The sequence below is a fragment of the Rosa rugosa genome, chromosome 6, assembly GCF_958449725.1.
Source record: "Rosa rugosa chromosome 6, drRosRugo1.1, whole genome shotgun sequence".
Lineage (NCBI taxonomy): Eukaryota > Viridiplantae > Streptophyta > Magnoliopsida > Rosales > Rosaceae > Rosa > Rosa rugosa.
The window spans coordinates 47,234,946-47,258,452 of record NC_084825.1 but is presented as its reverse complement, the minus strand read 5'-3'; the positions used below and the strand labels follow the sequence as shown (position 1 = coordinate 47,258,452).

General features: G+C 37.4%; 3 protein-coding genes across 7 annotated transcripts; all 3 read right to left on the bottom strand.

Moving 5' to 3' along the window:
• Nucleotides 1-321: 321 nt before the first annotated feature.
• Nucleotides 322-3,657, bottom strand: LOC133717245 (uncharacterized). Of its 2 annotated transcripts, none has more exons than XM_062143927.1 (9): nt 3,415-3,657; nt 3,238-3,327; nt 3,022-3,126; nt 2,100-2,171; nt 1,947-2,015; nt 1,776-1,850; nt 1,629-1,703; nt 1,355-1,550; nt 322-917 (listed from the first exon to the last, which is right to left on the bottom strand). In XM_062143927.1, exons 1-9 carry the CDS (start codon nt 3,448-3,450, stop codon nt 652-654), a joined length of 984 nt encoding a protein of 327 aa, XP_061999911.1. In that variant the 5' UTR covers nt 3,451-3,657; the 3' UTR covers nt 322-651. The 2 variants fall into 2 exon arrangements, with proteins under 2 accessions (XP_061999911.1, XP_061999912.1); XM_062143928.1 differs by having other exon boundaries at nt 322-887.
• A 2,992-nt stretch (nt 3,658-6,649) lies between these two features.
• LOC133715296 (auxin transporter-like protein 2) lies at nt 6,650-10,710 on the bottom strand. Of its 4 annotated transcripts, none has more exons than XM_062141740.1 (10): nt 10,388-10,710; nt 10,038-10,229; nt 9,731-9,917; nt 9,453-9,638; nt 9,229-9,341; nt 8,601-8,784; nt 8,415-8,512; nt 7,691-7,898; nt 7,213-7,470; nt 6,650-7,125 (listed from the first exon to the last, which is right to left on the bottom strand). In XM_062141740.1, exons 3-10 carry the CDS (start codon nt 9,896-9,898, stop codon nt 6,901-6,903), a joined length of 1,440 nt encoding a protein of 479 aa, XP_061997724.1. In that variant the 5' UTR covers nt 9,899-9,917; nt 10,038-10,229; nt 10,388-10,710; the 3' UTR covers nt 6,650-6,900. The 4 variants fall into 4 exon arrangements, with proteins under 4 accessions (XP_061997724.1, XP_061997722.1, XP_061997721.1 ...); XM_062141738.1 differs by having other exon boundaries at nt 10,011-10,209; XM_062141737.1 differs by having other exon boundaries at nt 10,038-10,209.
• A 9,209-nt stretch (nt 10,711-19,919) lies between these two features.
• LOC133718131 (syntaxin-31) lies at nt 19,920-22,984 on the bottom strand. The gene is made up of 6 exons (XM_062144946.1): nt 22,738-22,984; nt 21,999-22,249; nt 21,742-21,887; nt 21,586-21,621; nt 20,584-20,781; nt 19,920-20,419 (listed from the first exon to the last, which is right to left on the bottom strand). Exons 1-6 carry the CDS (start codon nt 22,955-22,957, stop codon nt 20,260-20,262), a joined length of 1,011 nt encoding a protein of 336 aa, XP_062000930.1. The 5' UTR covers nt 22,958-22,984; the 3' UTR covers nt 19,920-20,259.
• Nucleotides 22,985-23,507: the final 523 nt, after the last annotated feature.

The following is a 23,507-nucleotide window of genomic DNA, read 5'->3' as shown; positions in this document are numbered from 1 at the left end:
TAGTTATTGCAGAAAGAAAATAGTGGGAGAGAAAAGTGGGGATTATGAGATAATTTCTTTTTTATTTTTTTAATAAAAATCTACTTTATAATTATCATATTACTAACAATTTATAATGGACCTTTTTATCAAGTGGGAAACTATTTGACCTTTTTATCATTTCACAATCTAATGTGACCTTTTCCATCATTTCCCCTTAATTTATTCTCAAAGTTTTTTAATCTTTTAGGATTATATCTGTCAAAGATTTCAATTTTGACTAACAAAGTCTCTTCTCTAAATAATAATATAGTGTATAGATAATAATTTTGCCGATAAAAAGTCGTCACCAATGGTGTTTCCACAGAAAAAATTCTAGCAGAACAATAAAGTTGAAACGATAAGGAAATTTCCAAACCACCCACAAACTTAAACCACATTCTACATGCTCCAAAAGCTTATAATTTTGGTTCTCAATTCTCTTCTCTAAAGTTTTGCACCAGTTGGCAGAAGCAAACATCAATTGTGCATCTATATCTGCCACCAAAAGAAGATCTGAATATCTAATTGACCTAGTTTCTGTGTCACCAAATCTGAGGTTTTACATACAAAGATTACATTCCTATAGAACGGTTAAAAGCTTGATAGGATGAAAGAGAAAATGAGTGAGCTTCACATATTCTCAGGCTTCACATCCCACCTTCTCTTGCGCTTTCTCTTACCAGAATCAACAGTCAGAATAAACATTTTCCGCAACACTTCTGGCAATGGAGCCTCTGTTTGTTCCACAAAATCATCATCATCACAACCAACCCAACCATGGTATGGTCTACGCCTCCTGGCTGGAAGAGTATCAACTTCTTGTACAGAGTGGGTAACAGGAGTACCTTGCTGGCCTTGTATTTCTCCTTCAGTAGGTAGGAGAAAGTTATCAGCATCTACAAAATAAGTGAACGTTCATAATCTAATGGAACTGAAATTATAAGAGCATTGAAATTATTTTAAAAAATGTCTGAACTAGCAATTGCAAAACAGGTGAATACTAGGGAGACTTCAAATTCTTCTTTGCATTATTGGAAAACAGAAAATTTTCCTATGACTAGAATGTGACACAGTTAACTGGCTTAGCAAATTGTTTCTCTCTGGGAATGTATAGGTTCAACTATGCAGAGAATCTATTGGAATGGGATAAAACTAGCATCATCTTTGTAGCCTACTGTCATTATCTATGCTCATAGCAAGATGGACCGCTATACTAATGGACTTCAAGAGGGGAATAATACTAGATCTAGTTATTCTGAAATAAAAAAGTAAGAAGTTCAGGAATACAGTTAGAAACATATATAAAGTTCTAGAAATATTAAGAAAATTTTACCAGGCAATTGAGTGGGCGATGCAGTGGTCAAAGGTTCGTTATGTGATGAGGAATCCAGATCATCCTTGCTCTCTAATGTTCTGCTCACAGTCTCAAGGTTTGAGCATGGAAGAAAAACCTTGGTTAAGGAGGAGGGTACAGGTCCTGATGTTTCAACCTCACTTCCACCACTTGGATCATTTTCTACAGAAGCAACCTAGGAAAATAAAAAATAACAAAGTAAGATAAATGCCAGCAATGTTATAAATGGTAACATACTGTAAGGTAAAATAACCTTGCTTGAGGAAGGTCCAGCTCCTGATGATTCAGCATCATTTACACCTCTTGCATCAGTTTGTGGAGACACATCCTTGAAAAGTGAAAAATAAAGTAAAGGTAAACATATGTAATGCTGTCATGGTAACACTAAAGGTATAATTACCTTGATTATGGATAGTCCAGCTCCTGAAGTTTCAGTATCATTTACACCTCTTGCATCAGTTTGTAAAGATACATCCTTGAAAAGTGAAAATGAAGTAAAATAAGTAAGCTATACGTATGTAATGCTATCAATGGGTAATCTATTACATAACATTAAAGGTATAATAGTAACCTTGCTTAATAGTCCAGCTTCTGAAGTTTCAGCGTCATTTCCACAGGTTGATTTTTTCGGAGAAGCATTCTGGGAAAGTGAAAAGTTAAATTAAGCTAACTGTAGGCAATGCTATCCATGGTAATATATCATTCACATCAAAGGTAGAATAACCTTGCTCGAGGAGGGTCCAGCTCCTGCAGTTTCAGCATCTTTTCCACCTTTTGATTTTTCCGGAGAAGCATTCTTGTAGACCAAAAATAAGATATAAAGTAAGCTAAATGTGGAAAATACAACAGAATATGCAACACAAGTATACAACAGAATATGCAACACTAGTATACAATACTGCAGGAAAGAAACATTTGGAAAATTCTTCTGAAATCAATTACCAATAGTGTAAACTGCAAAGACAATACAAAGAAACACAGAGTATACACACAACCATGGCACAGATGAAAAAGAGTCTCGAGTATATGTTCATAGCTTTTGCAATAGGTAATTAAGAGCAGAGCAATATACTGAATGCAGTTTTAACATCTAGTCCTGATGTTTCCTTTGATTGTATAACATATCAATCTATTTACAGTGGACAAAATGCAGTGTTTTCCTACCGAACAAAAGAAACTGCTGCTTTGTACTCTAAAACATCAATAGGGTAAACAAACCTATCCACATTCCACGTAGTCTACTGAGGAAAACAAAAGAGATCCAGACAATCATGGAACTATTTGCTTTGATGGCTTTATATATCCACTCACAGAAGCCACACAAGCTAGTAAAAGTACAATGGAGGCACTCAACCATGCAAGATCCTCATCAAAATTTCAATTCACAAGAATCTAACAGCTACAATCCCTCGAGAATCTTGCTTGAGATGAAAAAATTGGTACTTTTTAATGAGAACACTAAAGTAAGCACAGACAAATGGGCCTTCTTTTTTACATCAATGAGAAACCACTAAACAACGCAGGGAAAGGCAAACCACAACACAGAAACACATCAAGTCAAATCCATCAAATTTTCTAGAGATGCCAAACAACAAAGATCCCATCTTTTTAGTATTTCACTTCAGACAAGCATTAAACGACATTACCCCATTTTCATCACCATCTGTTTGCTCCTCCAGAAGGGCTTCAAGTAGTACACTGTAAGAACCTTCTTCAATAAAACGCCAGCCCTCTTCTCCATAAAGGTCTTTCTGAAACCAAAACCCTTCTCACATGTCAAACAGAACCCCAAAGCAATTTGCTTTCACAAAACAAAATGAGAGGGGATCAATTCTCAAACGCAAAAAATAAAAAGCACCCACTTTTAGTAACCGGTTCACCTTCTGACGGACCAGTTTGGGCTCGAAACCCATGTCCGCCATGGCCTCAACGGCGGCAGCCATACGAGAAGTCTTCAAACAAAGAAGAAGCATTAAACAAAAGACTCCGAAAATGCAGGAACAACTGAGAAAAATTTGACAAGGGAAAAAAGGCAATACCTTGGGTGGTCCACCTCGACCTCTTCTTGGAGCCATTGTGAAGCTCAAGCTTAGAGCACTCTGAAACCTGAAGAACAGAGAGACCCAGAAATGAATAAGCAAAAAGGCTTTACTTTTTCTTGAGGTTTTGAGTCGTTTCAGAATGCGCCAATGAGATGGTGACTGTACTCTTTGTTCTTGTTAATCGGAGCAAAAAAACAAAACATTTGTATAGTTAATAGTCTTGATAAAATTAAATTCCAGGTTCTGATTGCTGATTGCTGGTTTCAACTCTCAAGGTACGTGAATTATAAATTAAGAGGGTGGTTGTTGGGCTTGATTCATAGTATGTTTTTGAGTTTTAACTAATTCTGGTTTTTTTTCAAAGGGTCTTTGATTTTTCATATTCCAAGTTAGACCACAACATTAATCTCAATTCATCACATGAATATAGATCAAAAGATATTTTTCTTGTTCATAATTGAAAAGGAGTGAATTTGATTAAAAAAACACACACAAATTTCGAAAAAAAAAAAAACAATCGGAAATGATATACTTGAATTGAAGAATTGTAAGAAAAATATTTAGTACCTAAATGGTGTTTCTGATTCTTGACATGCCCAAGTGTGCGATGGAAGTCAGCAAGGAGTCTTGAAGACTGAGACGGCGTGTAAGTTTGTGAGTTAGGGTTGACGAGTGTTTAAATACGTGGATGTTTCGCAACTTTTTCGTGTCTTGATAAATTTCAAACGATGTCGTTTTGAATAGTTCATCATGTTAAAAAAGACAGCGTATTGCATTCATTATTTGCCCAATACCTAATTAAATTGGTTTTTCACAATTGTTCTACATGCATTGCTCGAGCAACACATAGAATTACAATTTTGCCTTTATTGCTTAGCATATATGAGTATCTTCATTTAATTTCTATATATGCTTTGTTTTTTTAAGTCTATAAATATGATATGAATAAAACTCGATATTGTATATATAAATTTAAGGATAGAACTAGTGAATCTATGCTTGGATGTTAATGTAGGTATTTTAGTCATGGCATGGCATGGCATATGCAACTAGTGTCACACTGTCACTGATGTACACTGTTAAGTCTCACTACACATCACATGAGGCCACCGTAATCCATTCATATTTGGCGAAGTCTAACCTATAAAAAGGACAAGCGTGAAGATTTGATTGAGAAATGAAACCAACATAAGCCAATAAAAGAAGATAAAATCGATTTTAATTCGAGTTTATGTAGGAGGCGATTTGTAAAACAGTGAACTACAAAGCAATTTTTTTTTTTTTTTATCAAGAAGAAACTTCATTAATAATGAACTGGTTACAATGATTTTGGGCAACATCTCTTACACAAAAATGACCACTAGACTTCACACTGGAACTCTAAAATGACTGACTGAAAGAGCCAACGAGGCTCCGACTAAAAAAAAACTTGCGCAACAACTAAATGACAAGGACAACATGTGCAGAAGCAGTGAAGCTTTGACACTCAACTTTGTCAACACTAACTCGCCAGCCAGAGTCCACCCGACCTGCCTTCGATCGACCAAGCCTACACTCGTTGTGACTTCGAACCCAACCAAATTGAATAGCTGGACCGACAGACCTGGGACTAAAGTAAACCTAACACCGTCACCACCCTAATGTCAACACCGTCAATCCACTACTGCTGCAAATCGCCATCACCTCTGACCCGAAACCAGACAGGAACGACCCACTAGAAGACCAAGGATGATTGTCTAGCTAGACATTTTCGCCATCGCTGCTGACCCAACTCCAGAACAGGAACGACCCACTAGACGGCCAAAGAGAAAATTGTCTCTGTCACAACCTGCAGTGCGTCCTAACCAAACCTTGGTAGTGACTTATTACCAACAAAACAAAACAAAAATAAAATTAAGTTCTAAAACACTAGTAACAACAGCCCACCAACAAGGGCCCAACAACCTAGACCCGGCCCAACTACAGCTCCGTCTACCCTACTCCGATCGCCAGCCATCTCTCCTGCCCTCCATCTTCCCCGCAAACATTCCTTACCACCGCCGACCATCGAAGCCTGACTCAAACCCAGCACTACCACCCCCGAACTGCCACCGTCTCCGCCACAGGACCGCCTAAGCCGGATCGCCTCTGCCATTGCCCCATCATATCCTTCATGCGAGCGAGGAACACCATACCACCTCCACCCCAAATCAGATCCATATGACCCAAAATAGATCGGAACCAATTGACCGGAATTAAGCAGCATAACAGCCAACCTCGCCCCCAAAAGCTCGTCACACTCAATCGATCCCAAACCCTGTGCCAGCAGAAACACCCACCCACCAGACCAGCAGGGAATGACCTCAGATCCGCCATCGATAGCAACCTCCTCCTCCCTCGACACACCGACAAACCCCACAATCTCCCCAACTAGCATGAGATCGCGCCGATCTATGACCACACGGCCTCACACGGACTCAAAAAGATCGACAGAGCCCGTTCGACGACGGCGCTGTATGGGCGCGCCGCCGGACAGGGAAGGAGAGCTTTTCTTTTCCTAAACCCTAGCAAAGCTTTTCTTACTCCCCCGTTGTTTGAAGTAATCTGAACATGATAAACTGCAAGTGAATTTTTTTTTTCTTTCTTGTTAAAGAATGACATATTATGTTGTAAGATTATTCTAAAGGACTTTGAAAGTTTTTTTTTTTTTGAAGCAAGAAAATAAAATTATAGAGAAAAGTCTCTGGAACAACCAGAGTTTACAATGTAAGGACTTCGAAAGTATTAGTTATAGATAATTGATTTAAGAAACGAATTTTGCTTGTGCATCGTTGGTCACTAAAGCTAGACTCGACTATGGCACCTTCTCGCCTTGTTTCTATTGAGGTGACATAGGTACCAAGGATATCTTGGTTAGAGTAACTTTCTTGGATTAGAGCATGTTTCATGATTTAATTAGTCATAGTAACCGAGCTCCTTGTATACAATATGGGGATGAAGCTCCTCTTAGTTCTTACAAATTCAGTTTTCTGTTCAAATTTCAGGTCCAATCTATACATACGCCACACTTTCTCAGTAAAACCAAACAGCAAAAGTACAAGCATGAACTGGTATTGTTCATCACTCATCATCACAATACGTTTTTCAGTTTTTGGATTTAGGAACATGGTGTTTGATGGTAAAGTGTGAATCATAGAGAGCACAGAACTATTGACCAACAAAAAAAAGAGAGCACAGAACTTGTGACCAAAAGTAAAAAAGACAGGAGCTTTCAAAATTTGTAGCCCCATGACACCATCCATCTTTATATTGAAACCCATAATAACCATTGATCCTTTATCATGATTACTTGAAAGAGAACACATACAAGAACAGCTTGACTGAACTCTAAAAGAAACCTTACCATTCACATTCACAAAAGAGAACCACTTTTTATAATTGAAGGCTACACAAAAGCTGAGGCAAATCATCACACAATGTACTAAATGACGATGAGAACTGAGCTTAGTGATGCAATGGATGTGGTGGTGTAGCAGCTGAGACTCGCGGTGGACACTGGTAACACTTGGCAAACAGCCCAAAAGTGTCGACTTGCTTGATGAAGTTGGTCATGCTAGCCCATCCTCCGAATCCAAACCCGACTATCAACACCCACACCACTATAAATGCATTCACCACGTACATTCCAGTCCAGCTAGGAAAGAAGAAGGGAAGCTTCTCTGCCGCATTCTGTATACACAAATCAAAGTTACACAGTTAAGGCTTGTTTGATACTGCGTACAATTCAATGGAGTGGACTGAACTGTACTAATTTACCTTTCGAGCAGAGGCAGATCGGTAAGTGAGCATATGAGCTAAAGCGGGTATAATGTAAACAGTGAAGCTGACCAAAAGAGCTCCAACAGCGGAGTTAATGGGACCGAAGAAAGGAAATATGATGGCCAAGAACCATATGGGAATCACCACCGGCAACCTAGCAAGTGCTCTTAGACAAATGCTCTTCGTGTCATGCATTCCTATTACTTTCTCCCACACGAAATACAATGGCGTACAAGCAAACCCAAAAGTGATGAACTGCATGCATACACCAACCACATGGTGGATCCAAATACATCAACATACATACGAATAGAGAAATCCTCTAATGCTAGACAATGTGACATGTTATGTTCCAAAGTCTATATGTTTGAAATGCCTAAGAAAGCAACAATTTTAGGTTAGGCATGGGATAAGTTGACTGCTACTTAATTTCAAGAAATTAGTTGCATGTATATTATATATGGATGATGATCACCTGGTGAATGAGCATCAGCGAAACCCCTGCGTCACGCCACCTAGTCCGGGGAAGGAGCGAGAAGGCGTTCGAGTGATCGAGGAGTTGGTCACCAAAGGCCCAGTAGACAGCAGTAGCAGATGGAAGGGTTAGGGTGAATACATAGAGGGTTGCAAACAGATAAACGTACTTGAACTTCTGAGGCTTCCACATTGCATGCATGATCTCCCTGGAAAAGTATACCATAAAAAATTTCATAGATTTAATAGCCATATGATGACAAACTGTAAGTCTATAACCTCTGTATTTCTTCAAAAGCTACTGAAAAGATTCAACTTTACGATTCAACTTTAGGATTAGAACATTAAGGTGTGTTAGTGACTCAAAGTCAATATGATCCATATGACAAATGTAGAATATTTAAATATGTACCACAAGGTCCACAATCACCATAGTATTCCAGCTATTATATTCTTTTTTTTGTTTTTGGTAAGCAGCTATTATATTCTTTCATTCACATTATATATGATATCTCATTTTCATTTTCCTCTCGTCATATTCTCTTCTGCACAGTTGCACCAAGTCACCAACCCATTAATGGCAAGCAAAAGCTGTATCTTAAAAGCAACTGTGTTAAAAAAAAACCCACCATCTTGAAAAGAGACCAGAAAACACAGAGGGAACATCATGATTATTATCTCAACTAAGAAAATTTAAAGTACACAAAGTTAAGCTAAACACTCACACGGTGACGGCGTGCCCGCCGAAAGTGTATAGTATATTGGTGGCGCCAGTGAAGTACAAAACCAACTTATCTGGTCCTGAGTGTGTTACACCCTCAACCTGTGAGAAACACATTTAACTCGAATCAATGGAGGAAACAGAACACAAAAACTCATCGGGAACGATTCGGATCGTTTGATTAAATCACCTGGCCATGAATGAGGGCCGCAATGGTCATATACCAAGCAGTGTAGGTGGTCATTCCAAGACCAAGGAAAGACCAAATTCTGTAGTTGTGGAATGAGGGTATGAACACAGTGGTGGCACAACAAGCTCCAAATATGTATGTCCATGTCCTCTTGTCCAGATGGTCATTTATATAGTAGATATTACTGTGTAATTATAGAAACAAAAATTAGTGCATTAAAAAAGGGGTAAAATCTTTTGTGGTCCATTGTGTTTTGGTCAATTCCATGCATGTGTTACCAACTCGGCCTTTTTTATCATTGTGTTTTTCCAACTTTTTCAATCTTAGCTACCACCAAAATTCCGTCATTTTGTAGCTAGAATCACTGAACCAAAAACCATGTTCAGTTTCAGAAAGCTGTGGGGAATATGACGGAATTTGGCTCCGGTGACCAAGATTGATGACTTCCTCGGAAATGCAACGACCAAAAAGAATCAATTTGAAAAAAAAAGGAACTGAAATTGAAATTAGACCAAAACACAGGGACTGAAAATGAATTTAATCCTTGAGCAAACCCGAAAACAAACCCCATTTCCTTTTTACCTCTAGATTAAAATGAACATAAAAGAATTGTGTTAAATTTACAGACCTTGCACAACCTATGAGCTGAATGACAGATCCACAGAGGAGGAAAGTACAGTTGAAGGCTAAACCAATTGCTTTCCAGTATGGACCCAACAAACCATCTAGCACTTCAAACCACTGCAAACAATTTTCAAAGTAAAACAAAAAGTGAATCAAAAATGGTTTTAGGCCTCTTGGAATTGTGATAAAGTTGATAATTTGTTTTGGCTATATTGGAAGAATACTAACCTGGATGACATGATTCTTGAAGTTAACATTTTCCTTCTCCTTTCGGCTTCGGTACTCAACATACAGAATACTAATGAGATAAGCAGTCCAGCTCCCCAAAATGCCATAAAACACTTGAAATATGATGCCTGAAAGCATACCAAGTTGAGAGAAGGAGTATGGCAGTGTCAGCAGAACTTGAGCAACCTGCAAAAAACAATCAAAGGCCAATTCTCAGAATCGAAAAGGGTACTCAAAAAGCAGAAATTCCGAGTTGGGTTTTTGTTAAAGTTTCTTACTTGATTTGATGCACAGCTGAACCAGGCATCATAAACAGAGCCACCATGCCAGAGAAAGTTGCTGAGGCTGAAACCAGTTTGATGGTGATCTGGGATTTCTTCGTCTCTGTCTTCATGATCAATGCTCTGGCTCACTATGGCCTCCTCTGCTTGCTTCTGAGGTATCATTTCTACAGACAAAATCGACCTGAAAAAGATGCACACAACCGGTTTGGTTAAATCCCCGAGAGAACTAAACCAAAACGTAAATAAGAGTGAAAAGCCATGGTCTTTTGCTTACGAAGAAGAGAATGGAGGGTTGTTTCACCTTGTTTAGAAAGTTTGATCTGGTATTTATAATGTAGAAAGCCTGAGAGCTTTTCAAGGGTGCTTTCTATAACTCCCAAATACCATTTGCCAGTAAAAAACAGAGACTGGTTTATCTCGTTTAACCTTTGAAACAAAGAAACCAGAGCAGTCCGTTACTTTCTTTTGTTTTCCTGCAGAGAGTATTATTGAACTTTCAAGTTCCAAGAATTTACGTTACAGAGAGACTTAAATATAAACTTGTAAGTAGAAAGACTTGTCTCAGACGCAGCCAAACATTGAATGCTGGCTTTTTTGTGTGAGAATTGAATTTGCAACAAAATCTGGGGTAGTGTCAAAGAAGATACTCACAGGTAAAAAGGTGTATCCGCCTCTTAAAGACTTCGAGGTGAAAGGGAGGGAGGAAGTAAAAGCTTCGAGGGGTTTGGTTTTCTTGGGGAGATTGATTCCTGTGATTTGAGAGGGTATAGAGATCTGACAGAAAAGGAGGAGAAGTAGAGCACTAATGCTGAATATAATAGACTATCTCCCTTCTCTGTCTCTGTGTTTCTGTTAAACTGATGCAGAGACTTTAGATAGCTTCTGTCAGTGTACTTGGCTCTCTATTCTCTCTCTACTTTCTGTGTGGCATGAATGATGGAGCACTTTTATAATGGCTGAATCCTGAATGGGATTGTAGAGATGAAGCTTAAAAAAGCTCTGAAAGAAGATTCAATGTCACCAACCAAGCCAATTCGATTACTGTTTTTTTTACCAACAAAAAAAAAAATTTCGATTACTGTTTTAACTTTTAAGTTTAAACCAAAAAAGAAAAATTTGTCATATTACTGTTGGTCTGTTATGTTGTAAATGCGTTTAAAAATGGAAGGAAATAGGAGGAAAACGTTTTTTTTTTTTTGGGGTGCAAAATAGGAGGAAAAGTTTTATACAAGGTAATTAAATAGGGGGAAATTGAGACGTGTACAATTCAATAATGTGTCTTATTGGTTCAGTATTAAAAAAATATATATATCTTGTGCATTTTATTACATGGATTCTGTATGTAAAACATGATTTAGCGAATTGAACCAACAAAAAAAGAAAAATATCTTGTGCATTTTATCATTACCTGCCATATTAATCGAGATGAATGGCTTGCTCATGGAATTCATATTGGAGGCCTTCAAGCAATACGGAGCGACCTCAAGAGCGAAACCTAGGGTTTCGTGTGGCGGCGGCGACTGTGCAGTATCCAGACCAGATAGCAGTGAGGCGGCGATGGCCGGGAGACAGCGGTGTAGTCCCTTGGTCGACGACGTAAGGTGCTCTGGTGTTCGACAGTCCACTTTTAGGCAGTAAGGCTCCAGTTCGCAGCAACATTCGGCTGAGGGCGATAGAGGGTGCGGGTCTGAGTGCTGTGGTGTCGTCAATCGCAGCAGCAGTAGAGGCAGCGATTTTCATCGGTGTTTGCAGCATCTGAGAAGGGCGACGGTCTGCGTCTTGAGGGAGGCAGTCTGATCGTGATCTTTTGAGTCTAGGTCGGTGTCTAAGGGCTTCTCTTAAAGACCAGCGATGGTGAAGGATGGTGGTCGACCGCCGGATTGTTGACGGGCGGAGGCTCCCTCAAGGGCCGACACTACATCTCGATTTGAGGGGATGTGGGTGGATGATGGGCCAATGGATCGCTGCCTGCCTGGGTTGCAGTAATGCAACCTAGCTGCGCTAGCCCACTATCTCTCTTTTCCTTTTATATCGGGCTTGGTGTGGGCCTTTGGAGAGTGATGTAGGCCTATGCTATTTTTGATTGAAGCTGTCCCTGTTTTGGGTGCTGCGATGTACACCCTTGAGGTCTTTAGGCGTCAAAGTTCCAAGGCAGTGCTTTGATTGAAGATTGTGTAGGCGTAACTTGTTTTTTCTTTTTTCAAATAAGTGAGCTCTGCTCCATTTAGGGTTAGGGAGGTTCTTTTTTTCCTTCCAGTTCCTTTAGGCTTTTAGGTTTTTGGTTAGGAGTGTTTGGCTGCTCTGACAGTCAATATTGTGCTTGTACTTGTATTATGAGTAATTTCTCTGAAACCCTTTAGCTTGACGCAGTGATGTCATTATTTAATGGAACCTAATTCTGTTCCCCTAAAAAAAAATCGAGATGAATGCCTTTCTTTTCCGCTTCTCTACTAACCCTTTTTCCTTTTTATCCCTTTCAAAATTTTATTTTTATTCTGTTACTATTTCAGAATGAAAACATCAAAAATATTGATGAAAAAAAAAAGTTAAAATAAAATTTCATTGGCCCTTTAAATTTATTTTTTCGATAGAAAATCTAAATGAAATATCATTTATGAGTTTTATCTCCAGTAAAGTGAGATAAGAAATTCTATTCCAATTGCAAGGTGATTATGATAAATGATCATACTAGGTTCAAATTCTATTCCAAGCAAACAACAAGATCAGTAAATCTCTAATTAACCTCAACTGCAAGGTGATTATGATAATTGATCTTCACTCTTAAGACATCTCTAAATATTGCTTATTAAGTCACTATCTCTATAATTAACAAATGGGTAAAACCTATTGGAGCCTATCTATGTATGTCAATTCTGGAGCCCTTTGATGACTAAGGACTCCTTTCACATGCTGAAAGAGTGATGATGACAAGTTATTAGTTAGAACCTACCTATAGTTTCATTAATACTCAATGTCCCATTTAATTCAGTAATTTGCCTATCTCAGTCATTCATTAGTGTAAATACATGTGCCTACAAGCAGTCTAATATATTGGGAAAATGGGAAGTATGCATCAGATTGACCAGAAGAAAAATTCAATAAAGTTTACACCTTAAAAATTATACTTGGCATTGGTAGTCCACACAATACATGTATATATTAGGATTAACTACACTTTCTATCTTATGCAAAAATTTAAGTTATCTAAAACAGTGAAATCTAACATTTTTACTGAATTGTGAAATTGAAACTGTGACTGTAGTGTTAAAGATTATTTTATGTCAACAACTTAATATGTATGACCAGTAGTTTACCAGATATATTGATAGGTATCCTGCCTACCAAGAGAAAAAGAAAAATGGTTTGTGGGTCATGATAAATTAAAATACAAAATTTCATTAAAGAGCGTTTCTCAGTGATAGAACTTCATGAGGGAAAATGAGATTTTCATGAAATTAATATTGAGCCCTTAGCCAAGCACGAATACCTACGTTTGAGAGAATATTTTAATATTTAGTTGACATATATATATATTGAATGTAATTTAAAATATTCATAATTATAATTTCGCTAAACGTTAAACATCACAAACTATAAGATGTACGTTAGGTTTCATAACTAATAAGCTAGAAAGTGGTTATAACTCCATACATGTATATCTAACATTTTATTTTATCTAAAGTAATTAATAAATACTAACACTTTACTAAATTTTGAAATTGAAGTGTGACAGTAGCGTTGATGACTAGTTTAAATCAACAACTTAGTATGTATGCCTAGAGTAGTTTATAGAACAACTTGGTAGTGTATGTATTCAGACTACCAACTACCAAGAAAAAGAGATGGTTGCTTCGTCGTCTTCGTCATGACTAATTAACGTTAAAGCTATTCACGTGATAGAATCTCTTGAGGGAAAATCAGATTTCCATGAGATTAATTTTGAGCCGTTATCCAAGCACGAATAGTTACGTTTAATAGAATATTTAAATGTTTAGAAGATATATAAAAGATATATATATTTTATCCAGAGCGGAACTCCGCTTTGAAATTAACGTGTGAAGTTCGAGTTTTGGGTCACTTTTCGGTCGCATATCCACATCTCGACCGTTCAGTTTTTAGGTACTACTGTATAGATCATCTCTGCAAATTTTCAGCCAAATTGATGATCGTTAAGGTATCTAACTCGCTTATACCAATGGACGGACTGAATCTGTCAACCTGAACCGTATTAGCTTTAAGGCAGTTATCAATGTCTGAACGATCATCATTTTGGCTGAAAATTTGCAGAGACGATCTATACACTAGTACCTAAAAACTGAACGGTCGAGATGTGAATATGTGACCGAAAAGTGACCCAAAACTCAAACTTCACACGTTAATTTCAAAGCGGAGCTCCGCTCTGGATAGGATCTGTATATATATATATATATATATGAAGACAATTTAAAATTTCACAATTACAATTTCATTAAACGTTAAACATCGCAAATTATAAGGTGTAGGTTAGGTTTCTTAACTAAGAACAATTCTTAGGTTCACCCCTGGGTGAACAAGCATATTCACCCCTATTATCGATTAACTCACTTTTACTTAATAAATTTATAATCCAACGGTCCATATCTTAAATTAGCATTTAAAGATCATCTCTGTAAAAAATCAATCGAATCGGAAATATTTTAATTATCTAATTGAATCAAATAAATGGACGGTTCTAACAACACTTACTGCTATAATGATGAACCGTCCATGTATTTCATATAAATGAATAATTAAAAGGTCTTCAATTTGATTGATTTTTTACAGAACTAATCTTTGTATTACATTATACAACTTGAATGATTGGATTAGAAAATTAAAAAGTTATTATGCGTTAATCACAAGAGAGAGTGAATATCCTGAGAATTGTTCTTTAACTATTGTGCTTCACAAGTAGGGCTGTCAATGGGTCGTGCCGGGTTGGGTTCGTGTCGGGTCAAGGTATTTATCGTGTCGCAAGAGACAAACCCAAACCCAACCCATTTAATAATCGTGTCAAAAATTTAAACCCAAACCCAACCTATTTATTAAACGGGTTACCCATTTCCAACCCGCTTAACCCATTTAATAAATAGGTCGTGTAGTGTTAGACAAAATGACCCATTTAAGGTTAATAATGTGACCCATTTAACTAAAAAAAGGCATAAATTGATTAAATTCACTAAAAAAGTCCACAAGATAAAGAATATAAATAATTATATATAATTCATAAATAATTAAATCCAATAATTATAAAGTAAAATATTTCAAATTGTTTAATACTATGATCAAATACTCCCAACGTCTAAAATTTCAAGTAGAAGTACAGCATAATTGGGTTATACGGGTTCACTTTATGTTGACGGGTTGACCCATGGCCGACCCATTTATGAAATGGGTCATGGCGGGTTGACCCACGGGCGACCCGCTTTTTAATCGTGCGGGTTCAACCCGCTTTATTTCGTGCGGGTTTCGAGTCTTGTTATCGAGTCGTATCAGAAGCCAACTCAAATTTTGGAAGTGATCGTTGATTCAAATTTTGTGGAGGAAACTCTGTTTCTTCAAGAATTTGGTGAACTACTACTACCTCTTTTGACATGCAGTCAAAAAGTTAGCCAGAGAATCCAATTACGTTTAAATGGGGACTTTAATCTCTATCAATATCAACATTAACGTCTATATTTCAAGCACTATCACGAGATTAATGAACATAACACAACATGCTCGGTGGGTGGAGGGTCCTCCTCCTTCTCACTTCTCTTGGTTCCTCTCCATCTTTATTAAGCTTTTCTCAATAATATGCTCTCTGTCTCCCTTTTTCTCATATGACTCACACTAATAATTCATCTTAATCAAGCATAGTTTGCATGGCTGCTCGCCACCTATTGGTCATCATCCTAAACCTTACGGGTTAGGAAAGTAACCAATGTTTACCCTTGTGAAATACTAAAGTATATATTACATGTCACGCATGCCTAACGATATAAAGAAAGTTTTAGTTTTGGGATTGATGAGATAAGAAATGATTAAGAAGGACATTTAGCAGTACAAGTAGGTTTATCAAGCATAGAAAACTTCCAAAGCAATGCTAGAGGATCATACTTTAGTGGCTATTGCATTCATATATCAACAACAACATTCTCTAACCACACATACAGAATATATGCAACTTATGGGTTATCACAATTCACAAGTCAATTGAGTCTAGTCTCTTCTGACGGCGGATGAACGTTAACATAACCAACTTATGTGACTTGTTCTTGCCTAATTCTTTATTTATATATATTGTGAACATGCAATCCTATAACAAAAAATTGTTAGACCACAAACCATAACTAGATAAAGGACAGAAAACAAATGAATTGGATATATAGGTAAGGCTAACAAAATCATGATATGAACTTCAAAATTTCATCAGACTCATAGATTCAAGATTGATGACGGTTCGACTTATTTACAGCGTACATAATTAAAAAAGTGATTCTAATATCATATAATGTTCATTATTCATTTTCTACTAATTTCATGTATGGTATTAGTTACTAATTAAACATATTTCTTGTGTAAATATCAATGTTCACTTTATGTCAATTTTAAATTACGCTACGCATTAGTCGGATAGAGTTCATATATATATATATATATATATATATATATATTATGACTTCAAAAAGAAAAGTTAGGTCTTAGATGATTATACAGGTGATAACTCCACCCATCACTACATTCATAGCAAATTGTACCCACCACTTCATCTCTAATCATACCAGCATGAAAATTTTGGATGGTGAACGAGTGATGGATTTTCGAAATACCAAACTCATACGTAAGAAAAGGGTCCAACCATGCCATGATTGATTAGAAGGAATTCATATTCATATATGGATAACCCCACAAACTGAAGAATATTTCCTTCAAAATACTGACTGAAAAGGAATAGATTGGAATTATTTGGCTTTTGGTTTTCCATATCTGCAAAAGCTTCTCTTAGGATTTATCTCCAGAATAGAAAACAGTAAGCTTCAAGCTTTCCTAGCCTCTTTATATTTCAGACGGCACTTTTTTTTTTTTTTTTTTTTTTTCCACTCGGAATATTCCTTCTCGGTGATTAAGCATCCTACGACACAGAATGGACTTAGTAAAGGCTCTAATCTTTAATTAATTGTTCTAAAACATTGTTTTAAAATTAATGGAATTTGATTATTAGGGTAGGACCAAAATCTAGTAATGCTGACTAGTGCTCTCTATCATTTCCATCCCATTCCAAAGTGCTTCACAGGGCCACACCAAAACTCAATCTGTGATAAAGAGCGCAAGAGGCAACATTTTGATGCATATAATCAATGATTGGAATAATTGTGAAGGGTTTATTCAATTGCTTATGTGCCTTTGATTCTTGAAGCTGCTGACACATCGTTATGAGTACTCGATCTATGGTATAGAAAATGTCTGTAATAATAGCATATTCTCAAGGAATTGTTACGTGGCATAGCAATGATCATTGTATATGAAGCAGCATGAAAATCTAGTAATCACGCTCTTGCACTTATATGATTTGTATTGTGCTGTTTAGCTTGAATATTGAGGCAGATTATGTCTTATGGATGAATAAAGAGAAATTTGGCAGTAAGGAGTAAAGAAAAGTGTCAATAATAAAGTATAAGTGAACACGGTAAGATTTAGAGTGAAATCGGGTCCAGGCTAGTTAATAATAAATTAGCAATTTGAAATTATGAAATCGAACTACTAGGATGGTTCGACCACCCGATCATGTGGACAATCAGCTACAACCTATACCCAAAGCACCTCTCCTGCGTTTACATCGGAGGAACTCCGGTTCTTGACCTAAACCTAACCCTAATCTAATTTCTCACATCCTCTCACCACTTGGCCTAACTATTCTCAGTGACTTCACTTTCTCCAAACTAATATTTGGTTACAATGGTCAAACCGATGTACTGAAGACCTCCTCTATACAAGCCTAACAATAGGTAGGTAATATACAAAATTTGTTATATACAAAATTGATACTCTCCTTGATATGCAAGGTAAGTTAAAGTAACCACCGATCAAGGTTGATGAGCGTACTTGAGGGAGAATTTTCAATACACCAACCACAAAAGAGGACAAGCACAAAACGAAATTAAGGAGATCCTCCTATAAGCAACCAAAAACAGTCTTTAGATCTTTCCGTCAAGTTGCTACAATATCAAGGAAAGGTTACATCAAACTAGGAAAATGTGCAATCGCGATTTCAAATCAGAGCAGGCAGATCAGAGATCGCCCATCGTCTTCGATCTCCATGTACCCTTTGTCCACTACAAACAGATCCATCCTTTTCACCTCTGCAATATCTCTTTTTCTTTGTTGCACCACATTATCACCACCACATTTCCACAAGACCCGCTTTTTCCTTGCTTGGCCATGTGTTAGTTTGCACCGAGTCTTTTCAAAGGCCACCTTTAGCTAACCACCTAGCTCTACCATGAATACTAAACTATCTATCATGGAGTTGCAGGCTTTGAATTTGTTGGACTTGTGTCTGCCATTAATGGCTTCCCGTCGGTTTTGCATCTAGCTCATCTTGTCCACAGAAAAAGAGCAGCAAAAACTCGATTTTCATTGTCGTTTTGTAGCTTCTGTTCTCAGTGCTGACCTAGCTAGCCTCCTCGTTTTGTTGAGTCCTGTGCTTCCCACTTCAGCAAAGACGCAAGCCCTTGTAATTAGGGGTCGGTTGCTGTCATCTTCTTCATATTTCATGGGAAAAGCTTATATAGCGTTGAACAAAAGAGGAAACAGTCAGAAGCATTGGGAAAGAACATAACATTCAGAAGCATTGGGCATATTTTGCCGACTCTGCTACAGTTGAGAAAGAGAAAGGTTCTGCATGAGGGCCCTAATGAAACGCAGAGATAACTTGAAATCAGAGTGAAAGTGACGCAGTCGGAAAGATCACCTAAGGTTTACAAGCGATAAACCTAAAACAAAGGTTCTGGAGTCCACCAGAGATAAAAGAGATAAATCTTAATTTGATTGATAATATGATAAAAGATAGTTCTGCAGCGGTTTAAGGTTGCTTATATATGAGAAAATAAAACCCTAGGGTGACTAACAATGAAACCCTAAAGCCCACGGGTAAAAATAAAACAAACCCAAAACAAATTAGGAAACCGAAAGTTCTTAAAAAACAGTAAATTGCATTTTTGAGGCCCTAAACGACCCCGGAAGCCCGAAAAAGCCCACACGTCGTGGCATAGCGACAAGTTTTGTTCCTGGCGCGATTCCCTTTCCGGAAAGCTATGGCACGCTCCAATCGGACACCAAGCTATGACGTGGCTACTAGTAACTTTCGTTTTCCTCCTTTTGCACGATCAAACTGCTCTTCGAATTGGACCGTCATCCGTTCTGCATCAGAAAGTTGCATATTTTATCTTTGATGTTCACTCTCTATCAATGATTAAAACCATTCATTCTGTAAATCTTTCTACAAGAACTTTCTTGGAAAGCATGATCTATCGAACGTTGTTTAGAGTAAACCATTTCCTTACTCCTATTTTGTGGATCTCTACTCTATAATGTAATTCAATGATCGGAATCATTCATTCTCTTAATCTTTCTACAAGAACTTTCTTGTACAAACATCATCTATATCGATACTTGTTTATAATAAAACCATCCTTGCAGAGGTTGTTGTTTATCTATAAAGATATTTATTTGCAAAGTTTAGACAACTCAAAATGTATGTCGCTATCCATCTGTAATGTGTGCAAAATCAAAGTCAACTCAAAATGCATGTCGCTATCCTTCTGTAATGTGTACAAAATCAAAGTCTTGTCATTAGTCCCAAAACACTGAAGGTATGGGCTTGATTAGCACCCACCCATGAATTTTTGACTACAGGGGAGTTACAGGTTCACATCATACACCAAATTTTCAAGGTTTTGGTAAATTTGTTCATGTGACTACACAATTATTATTATTATTTTTTTTTTTGGCAAAGTGTGACTACACAATTATACATGCCTAATGTACTGCCCGTTTTGTCTTGGTCATCCGCATGAAGACTTGAAGAGTTAGGCTTGTGGGTCCAAGAAACTTAACCCACAATTTGGCCCATTTTTCTCCCTGACAACAGCCCGAGAAAACAACTACCATTTCATATCCACAATAACAACAAAAGTAACAATCAACTTCATACCAATTTCTCACCAACTCACAAACTGCAAGCTGTCTCAGTTGATTCAAAAACATACCATACCTAACAGTTGCTCTATGGTCTGTCTGTATGTGTGATAATAAGAATGATACTACTACTACTACTTCTACTACTACCACCAACTATGCCTAAGAATTGAAAAAATGGGCATGCCCATTAAATATACAGAACAAAGAATTGCTTCGTGCTTTCAACAATCCACTTTGCAACAGACGAGGCACACATGGAGACGGAGAAGCTTGAGTATACCGTGCAGCAAGAGTTCTATTGCTGGTGTTTTTGGTTCCAAGATTTAAGCCACAAAGAAGATGAAGACAATCAGGAAAAATATCAAAATGGCAAATATCTTCATGATCAGCCACCTATTTGATGATATTCGGTTGAGATTCCTTAGTAAAGCACTGTGTGCACCCTCGACATTTGTTAATGACTCGTCCATGTTGTCATCAATCCTGCTCATATCAATGATGCAAATTTAGAATAAAATGATCCGGCCCATTAAAAGTGCATCATCCAATGATAGCTTGAAACACATCACCAAATTAAGGTCCAAATTACTTGGCCTACAAAAGATTGAATGACAACAGTTCGCATATAAAAGGCAAGAAGATCAAACCTGATAGCCAGTTCCCCTTGATGTGCAACCATAGTAGCCAAATGTGTAAAGACCCCACTGAGTTCGGAAATTGTAGATTCTACATTTTGAAGAGCTGTTGCCCGGCTTTCTGTATAATTTTCTTGCCGTGGAACTACCTGCTGTAACATGGACATTTCCATCTGCTGAGATGGAGGATTATCTACAGCTAACCTTCGTCTGATTTGGCAAATTTTAAAGCAAGCAGTTATTTTCCATAAGAATCTCTATTGAATATGGATTCAGCAAACAAAATCATTTAAGACCTAAACTGCAGTAACTAGGGAAAATATTCAGGCATATGGAAAATTCAGAAGACAGAAAATTGACAGGTCCAGTTGAGGCATGACAAGATGAAATCAAATTACTTATATAGCAGCAATTCTATCAGTTCGAACTGGAATCTAATAGCTGCACTCCACTTAATCATTCCTTTGCTAATCGAGCAATCACCAAATTGATGAAGGCCCTCTATATAATTCTGAGATGGTATCAGAAAGTACTGCACTATAAGCAGAAACATAGCTGAAAGTCTAGATGATTGGATATGACGCAGACATGGCAGCCAATATACTCTGTGACTAATGACCATATGAGAAAGTTGATAGTTTTGCAAACACACTGATACACATACAATATGTCACAAACAATGTACAGCGTCAAATTCTTCAGTTTTGCTTCTTCTTTTTTTTCCTACTTCACTTATTCTCTTTTCCTTTTCTTCTAGGGGTAATATATTTCTGTTCTATTACTCAACCATTACCATCCCCAAAAAGCAATATAGTAAATGCATATTAATGCAACAATAGAAGATAAAAAAAAAAAAAAAAACAAAGGAGGCTGGTGATCGGATATTTGTGTTTATCATATTTTTGATTGAAAGTGTGTGCAATAATGCATCTAGCAATGCTCTACTTGGTACTGGTAGGAGAATAATGATCAAAAGACATAGAAAAATCACAATTTCTTTTGGAGCCAGCATACCTCAGTTGGTTTCCAACTTGAACCTCTGTTGATGATCTGAAGAAAGAAAGAAATAAGGCAATGAATAATTTACCAACAACTATAATGTGGAAGGTCTACTGTATTTTGGCACAGTAATGACTTTAATCTTAGTTGATCTTTTATAAAAATACTCACTGTGATGGCTGTACACTGCCAGATGCACTTGATGAAGTTGACCAGGGAGGAGGTTCAGTCACAGTTTTTGCAGGACTCTTGAAAGGGTTCTCTCTTGCGGTATTGGTGGAAAATATCTGTTTCCTGTTCTCATGGGACTTAATATTCTGCAGGGCAAACAAATCTTAGAAACTTAACGGAATACCATAATACTTATGAACAAAAGAAATGCTCTATGCCGAATAAGTGTACAAAATACAAATCAAGCTAGCACTAACCTCTGTTCTAGTGGTTAACACATCTTGAAGCTTTTTTGTTGCCCCCATAAGTCTGCCTTTCAAGTCATCACAAACTGCTGTCGAATGAACAACTTTATCCTGAGAATATTTCCCATCAGCTATCTCCATGTTTTGAATGGTCTGCAAATCCGTAAGAGCCACATCCAGAGACGTAATATCATTCTTCACTAAAGAAGTTAACTCCTGAATCTCCACAGTCGGATCATTGAACATGGACGACCTCTTCGCCACTGCAGATTAACACACACAAAGCACAAGCCTTAGATCGGCACAGTACCAACCGGCCAATAAAACCACAAGCAACTTAAATTGCTTTAACAACATTACAACACTAGGGTTTCTAAGCAAAGTTTTCCTTCAAAACTCGAAAAATCGCAACATTATTAGATAAAGCAATACAAATGTGATACTAATAACATGCATACTCCATCGAAATAAAAATCGGTTTACATCTGACTGCAAAAATAAGTACACCAATTCCTAAAAGCACTTCCAAACTCCAGAACAGCTCCCTAGCTAGAATCAAGAGCCAAAGTTAAACCTAAGCTGAATTTTAACTTTTTTTCCAGGTAAAAGTAAATCAACACGTTAAATATGAACTTCGATTCTGTAACTTTCTTACAATTTCTCAGCTACGAAACAGCTAGAAATAAAATCATAAATCCAAAATCACAATATTTAAACCATGGAAAAGAAGATAGGGATGAAATCGAATTACACTGAGCGAGCCGTGAGATCTTCAGAGTGGTTTCGTGGATCCCCGACCCGATCCGCGAGGCCTTCTTGTTGAATTCGGATCCGGAAGAGGCCGGGGCGGGAGATCTGGACGGTGAATGAGCATTCTGAGATTGATTAACGGGTGTGATTCCTCCGATTTTCTGGAGGGTGTCGGAGAGTGATCGGAACTCGGAGGTCCGATCACGGTAAGTGGAGGCCATTAGGAACGACAGAGCCTCAGATGCAAAGTGGCCGAGGCCAATTTATACGTATGGTCGTTTATGTGGTGGCGCCGAATGAAATTCTGCCACGTCAGCGAAGTATTAAGACTCCTAGAGCTAATTACCCGTTGGTCGTTTCACTAATCTTATTTACCCACGAAAGCTTTATTTTTGACCAGGTTACCGACAGAGTTAGGACATATTTTTCTACGTAAAATCGTGTGAAGAGCTGACTCACGACCGTGAAGGACGATTGAGATTGCTTCATAGATTTAGCACTAACCATTAATTGAACCGATGAAATTTATTTAAAACTAATCGAATGTGCTCGGTAAATCTAAAAATTAATTAATATATTTTCAATAATTTAGACTGTGTTGAATTTAATGAATTATCATGTATCTTTAATTGTAATTTAAGATATTGTATCTACTTACATCCAAATGAAACAGCAATAGAAATCAAAGTTTAATTTAAATAAGAGACGATGATTCAATGTTTTGAGAGTTTTTTCATTCAAGAACTCCACCAGCTTTGTGCACAATTTTGG